At 42.0% G+C, this 7,118-nt stretch overlaps 1 protein-coding gene across 1 annotated transcript in view; it reads right to left on the reverse strand.

The window, feature by feature from the left end:
• The window catches only part of LOC102976092 (zinc finger protein 25-like), a 30,130-nt gene extending 23,662 nt beyond the window's left edge, over window positions 1–6,468 (reverse strand). Inside the window, exons 1-4 of the mRNA XM_028493483.2 lie at window positions 6,208–6,468; window positions 6,015–6,117; window positions 4,244–4,302; window positions 2,181–2,307 (exon numbers count right to left, since the gene is read on the reverse strand). Of these exons, the coding sequence (XP_028349284.1) occupies window positions 2,181–2,307; window positions 4,244–4,302; window positions 6,015–6,117; window positions 6,208–6,468 (550 nt within the window). The remainder of the gene's footprint in view (window positions 1–2,180; window positions 2,308–4,243; window positions 4,303–6,014; window positions 6,118–6,207) is intronic.
• Window positions 6,469–7,118: the final 650 nt, after the last annotated feature.

Below are 7,118 nucleotides of genomic sequence, written 5' to 3' on the forward strand. Positions count from 1 at the left end.
TGGAATCACCTTCTTCCAAACTCCTGTTCAGGCTGATATTGTAAACTCTTCCCATGAATCACAGTGTTCTTAATGCGTCTAGAATGGTCAATCCTTTCCAGAAGGTTCTCAATTGACTCTGCCCAGACCCACAGAGGAATCAATATCTATGGCAGCCACAGCTTTACAAAATATATTTTTTAAATAATAAGACTTGAAAGTCAAAACAACTCAACACATGGGCTGCAGAATGGATGTTGTGTTAGCAAGCATAAATATACTAATCACATTGTACATCTCCATCAGAGCTCTTGAGGTGCATAGTCAATGAGCATGTTTTGAAAGAAATCTTTTTTCTGAGCAGCAGGTCTAACAATAGGCTTAAAATACTCAGTAATCATGTTGTCAACATATGTGCTGTCATCCAGGCTTTGTTGTTCCATTTCCAGAGCATAGGCAAAGTAAATTCATCATAATTCCTAAGGCCCCTAGAACTTCTGGAATGGTAAATGAGCCCTGGATTCAAATTAAAGTCACCAGCTGCATTAGCTCACAACAAGAGATTCAGTCTAGCCCTTGAAGCTTTGAAGGCAGGCATTGACTTCTCCTCTCTACGTATGAAAGTCCTAGATGGCATCTTTTCCAATAGAAGAGTATTTCATCTACATTAAAACTCTGTTGTGTCATGTAGCCACCTTCATTAATCATCTTAGCTAGATCTTCTGGATAACTTGCTGCAGTTTTTCCATCAGCACTTGCTGCTCCCCCTTGCACGTTCATCTTATAGAGATGGCTTCTTTCCTTAACCCCCATGAACCAACCTATAACAGATTCAACCTCTTCTGCAGGTTCCTTGCCTCTCTCAGCCTTTACAGAATTGAAGAGAGCTAGGATCTTGCCCTGGATTACACTTTGGCTTAAGGGAATGTTGTTTGACCTTTTATCCAGGACACTAAAATATTATCCATATCAGTAATCAGGCTGTTTCACTTTCTAATCATTCATGTGGTTCACTCGAGTTATCACTTTAATTTTCCTTCAAGAACTTTTCTTTTGCATTCACAACTTGGCTAACTGGTGCAATCAGCCTAGCTTTCAGTATATCTCGGCTTTCAACATGCCTTCCTCACTAATAATTTCTATTTTTTAATTTAAAGTAAGTGGCATGTAACTCTTCCTTTCATTTGAACATTTACAAGCCATTGTAGGGTTATTAATTGGCCTAATTTCAATATTATTATGTCTCAGGAAATAAGAGGCCTGAAGAGAAAGAGAGAGATGGGGGAATGGCCAGTCAGCGGAGCAGTCAAAACACACACATATTTATCAATCAAGTTTGCCATCTCATACGGATGCAATTCATGGTGCCCCAAAACAATTACAACGGATCACCATAACAAATATAATAATGAAAGAGTTTGAAACGTTGTGAGAATTACCAAAACATGACACAGAGACACAAAGTAAGCAAATGCTGTTTGAAAACTGGCAGCAATAGACATGGTTGGACCCAAGGGGCTGCCACAAACTTTCCATTTGTAAAAAAAAGTAACAGCTGAGAAGCCTAATAAAGTAAAGCACAATAAAACCAGGTATTCCTGTAGGTATAAATACTTGCCATTAAGACCCAGGAAACAACAACTAGGGTCTTTACACAAAGGTATGAAAACACAGCCACACACAGACTTGGACTTAAATATTCATAGGACCGTTACTTATGATAGCACCAAAGCAAAGAGGACCTCATGTCTTATCAACAACACGCCATAGAACGAAACATTCCTCATCACTATAAAGAATAAATACAGACACACACAACAATATCCATGAATCTCCAAAGAATTATGCTAAGGGAAAGAAGCCATACAGACAGTATATAAAATGTGATTCCATTTATATGAATTTTCAAAAAAGGCAAAAGTATTGAAATAGAAAGAGGATCAGTGATTATCATAAAATGGGTGGGAAGAGAGGACTGTCTGAGAAAGGCCATAAGGAAAATTTTCACATGATAGAAATATCTGTTTGATTTTGGTGGTATAGCCGTACACATTTTTCAAAAGTCACTGAATTATACATAGAAACTTGTTGAATTTTATTTTCTGTTAATTATACCTCAACATAGATGATTTCTTAAAAAACAGGAGAAGAAACAGAAAAGCAAATACACTGTAGGCAGTGGCATGATAAAGTAGGCTCACCCAATGAGACAAGGTGGCTGTAGTTCTCCAGCATCACATCTCTGTACAGGGTTCTCTCAGCAGAGCTCATACACTGCCACTCCTCCAGGGTGAACTCCACAGTCACGTCCTTGAATGACACTGATGTCTGTGAAAGCACATTTCTCATCAATCTGAAGAATTCAAAATTAGGTGACATGGATAATACCTTTGGAATGTAAGATGAAAACTGAAATTCTTTCACATTATGAAAAATCACAAGTATCTGACAGTACACACATTATCTGTGATGTCCTAGGGAAGCAGGCATTTTCATAGTTTTGGCTCTGCCTTTAAATTCCATCCAAAATTTGATCACTTCAAAGTACAACTGCTAACATCACCATTTCTTGAAAGGATTACTGAAAGTCCTGCTACATCATTTATTTCCACCACTGTCTCACTAGAGTCCACCCTCAGAGTTATTATTAAATTATAAGTCAGGTCATGTCTTTTCTCAGCTCAAAATTCTCTAAACAACCTAGTAAACAGAGATAAATATTGAATTCATAGATTAGGAGATTCAGTATGATGGAGATTGCCAGTTCTCCACAAAGAAATCTACAGATTCGATGAAATCATAATCAAAAGCTTACCAGGATTTTTACAATCACAAGTTAATTCTAATATTTACATAGAAAGCAAACAACCTAGAATATGAAAACAGTTTTGAAAAAGAACAAAGTCAGAGGACTGATATTACTTGATTTCAAGACATACCATAGAGCTTAAGACAAAGAAAGTGTGTGATATTAATGAAAATGAAACACAGAGATCAAAAGAAAAAGTCTAAAAATGATATATACAAACATAATGCACACACACATTAATTTAGGTGTCTGGGCAATTCAATGGAGAAAGTATATTCTGACACAAATCATGTTAGACTAAAAAACTCCATTAGACAAAAAATAATAACAATAACCTTGATTCATACTTTGCACCACAAAAAATAATTAATTCAAACTGATCAAGACCTCAATGAATATGCTTTCTGTTTAGATTTTAGAGTCACGTGACTATATCACCTATCTAAAAAAGAAATTGACAGCTGGTGTAGTGAAGTTGGAACCAGCAAAATGGTTGAGTGCACGCTCCCTCAACTCAGTATTTAGAATATACTACCAGTACAAATTTCCAAGCCCAACAGCAGACTCTGAAATTCTAGATTTATGACAGGGCCAACCCGTTAACACATTTGGTTGTTTTCTGATCAGCATTCCCTGTGTTAAGTAGAAAGTTTAAATATATGAAAACAGAAATTATTGATGTAACAACAAATATAAGAGAAAACTATCAACAAGGTCATGAAAATACACTGTAAAAACAGACAAAAATGTACAATTTTCTCTGAAAATAATAAAAAAATAGAAAACCAGACTAGATCCATGACTGTTTAAATAAAGTGACTCAGTAATCTACATCAATACACAAAAAGCAGATGTACTCACAAAGTCCAGTTTTAGAGGTGAGTTTCAGGAAGTCTATAACAGATGACTTTCTCATATGAAATACACAGAGAGAGAGAGAGAGAAAGGATAAAAGGGAGGGGAAAGGGAAAGGAGAGGAGAGGAGAAAAAGAGTAGAAAGGGCCCCAAAGACTAATATAACCAAGATACCACAGTTAGTCAGGGACATAAGAAAACAAAATTATAGGCTAATGTAGTGTGTGAATACAGAATAAAAGTTCAAATATTATAAGAGCAAAAAGATGTCAGTTACAAATTTAAAACAAAAAAGGCTCACACCCATTATCAAGTAGAGTCTATACAAGAATTCAAGAGTAAGTTAACATTCTAAAATCCATTTAAGCTACCTGCTACCTCTCATATTTGGAGATTAAAAAAAATAAGCTATAGCTTTACTCCAACAGATACAAAAAGGTATTCGATATAATTCAGGGTACATTCATGACCCAAGTAAAACTGATTATAAAAGGGAAATAACTTACACTGATAAAAGATGTGTAACACAATCTGAGAGCAATCTGAAATCAAGAGTTGAATCTATCATACCACTAACAGGGGGATGAATAAAGAGCTCACCTCAGATGTGTTCATTTTCAGCAGGTCTTGGGAGAGTGTAGAGGACGGTGAAGATTCAGCTGGGGGGGACAGAAAGAGGAAAGGGTCAGAACACCTGGCCTGACTTATAGTTCCTACATTCACTCCCCAATCACCTCAGCAGCCCAGCTGAGGGGCAGCCTCCATAAGGACTCACTTTGGCCTTTGAAAAGGAAAGGGAAGTACCCTGTGGAAGCACCACTTGTCCATTTTCCAGTTTGAAATGATCATGGGGCTTAAACCTACCACTTCTCAGTTGGTAAAAATAATTTTTTTTACTAATTTAAACAATACAAACAAAAAACTAACAGACTAAAATACACCAAAGGACGACATGCTTCATTAAAATTAACAGTAGAAGAAAAGACACAGCCTGCATCCTTACTTTGTTTGCCTAGCAAAATTGTTTACCCCTGGAGTTAGAAAATCCACAGGAAGCCCAGTAAAAAGGATGGCAAGCTTTAAGACAATTTTTAAAAACATTATTGAAGTGGGCTGCAGTTTCTCAAAAGGGACTCTTGATAAGTTTCTTCTGATGACTGAACGGTATGAACGACTGTTCGACTCCTGGCTCTCTCACAATCCGGGTGAGCCTGGAGAAGTCAGCGGCGCTCTCAAACTCAGGACCACCTCACCACCCTGAGACTCAGATCTGCTTTTTGCTTAACGTGTGTTTAATGCAGATGCTCATACCGCTATCACGAGATAATTGGGAGCCTTATGTAAACCACCCAATGAAAAGAACGAAGTGTCTTCTAAATAACAACATCTATTAACACTTTTTCGGCGGTCAGTACCTGGCACTTTGCTCTTTTTCCAAATGATCCATATCGAATTCTCAGAACAACGCCATGAAGCAGGCATTATTCGTAGCCTCCTTTGCAGACCTGACTCGTCCCCAGGTTACTTCTCCCGCCCACAGTACAGGTGACACAGCTGTAACTGACCGGGTCTCTCCCGCTCCAGAGCAGGGCTGCCCAGCACACCCTCCGCCCGCGCTTTCTGGCCCGCTTTCACCGCCAGCGTGACCACCGCGCTTTCCCTCCCACTGTCCGCCCCGGCGTCCCCCGCGTCAGATGCAGGCGGGGCCGGCCATTCCGTCCACTGAACGGTATGAACGACTGTTCGACTCCTGGCTCTCTCACAATCCGGGTGAGCCTGGAGAAGTCAGCGGCGCTCTCAAACTCAGGACCACCTCACCACCCTGAGACTCAGATCTGCTTTTTGCTTAACGTGTGTTTAATGCAGATGCTCATACCGCTATCACGAGATAATTGGGAGCCTTATGTAAACCACCCAATGAAAAGAACGAAGTGTCTTCTAAATAACAACATCTATTAACACTTTTTCGGCGGTCAGTACCTGGCACTTTGCTCTTTTTCCAAATGATCCATATCGAATTCTCAGAACAACGCCATGAAGCAGGCATTATTCGTAGCCTCCTTTGCAGACCTGACTCGTCCCCAGGTTACTTCTCCCGCCCACAGTACAGGTGACACAGCTGTAACTGACCGGGTCTCTCCCGCTCCAGAGCAGGGCTGCCCAGCACACCCTCCGCCCGCGCTTTCTGGCCCGCTTTCACCGCCAGCGTGACCACCGCGCTTTCCCTCCCACTGTCCGCCCCGGCGTCCCCCCGTCAGATGCAGGCCGGGCCGTGCATTCCATCCCCACACGCACAGTCCCCGCTCCTAACGGGTCTCAGCTCCACCTGCCCCCCAGACCACAAGGCCCGAACCGGGATCGCCCCACCCACCATCCCAGGGCCGAGATCCAGGCCAGACCCGGGCACTGCAGTCCCGCCTGGGCCGGAGGGCGGCCCGAGACGTACTACTTCCGCCCCCGCCACAAGAACGCCGCTCTCAGCAAAGCTCCAGGCCACGCGAAGTCCCCGTCCCCGCCGTGCAGATCCCGCACCTGCAAGGGCCGAAGCTCCAGGTTCTTCACACCACGAGGCCTGTGAAGGCGGAAGGGATGAGGCGGGGCCTATGTTGCACCCGCGCAGAGGAAGCCCCAGAAACCAGGAGGTCTGTGGAGGGAGAAAGACTACATTTCCCGTCGCTCCCCGCGCCCTGGGGTGTCTTGAACAGAGCAACCAATTTATTGCAGCAGAGTAGAAATACGAGGGAAATGCTTGTTCCGTGGTCCTGGGTTCTCCGAGACCCCGGATCGGGTGCTTCTCCGCACTCTGGTTCTTGGACTATCTCCATAGCTGGCCTGTGTGGGTGTACCAAGGCAAGCAGGTAAAGGTCATGACTGATATCAGATTCTCCAGATTGCTAGATCCTGATAGTCCCGAGAAAATATCCTCCTAATGGAATAGAATTTTCCGTCTTTGCATTAATTAACCTACTTGGCATCAAGGGGGCGTCCTTTGTGAAGGACAAATAGCATATTTTCTCAAAAGTGAGTTCACTGGTTTAGTCATAATGTGACAGACTTCTTTTTCATTTACTGCAATTTTGAAACCAAGCAGGACGCTACAGGGCTCTTCTGGATACAAAAGCCTTTCCCTGTCCCTTGCATCTTTGTAGGAAAAAGGTTTCAGCTCCTAGACCATCGCTGAATTCCAAAGGACAGATTCAAACAGTTACTAACCAGGGAAGGAAGGGAATGCAGAAGAAAAGAGAAGCAGTCAAGAAACAATAGTGCAGCTATAAAACAGGGACCTGCTTCCTCCTCAAGGGATTATACATAAAAATCTTTGAGTTTTGTTGCAGGATCTAAAGCCCCCTCTCTGCAGGAGGATGGTAACTTCAGGTTGAGCACAATATTCCTGAAGAGCACCCAGTCACCTCATCACCAACCAAAGTAGATACCTTGCAGGCTCCACCCCCAAATATGCCTATAAAACTCTTAC

Source organism: Physeter macrocephalus, chromosome 9, assembly GCF_002837175.3.
Source record: "Physeter macrocephalus isolate SW-GA chromosome 9, ASM283717v5, whole genome shotgun sequence".
Taxonomy (NCBI): domain Eukaryota; kingdom Metazoa; phylum Chordata; class Mammalia; order Artiodactyla; family Physeteridae; genus Physeter; species Physeter macrocephalus.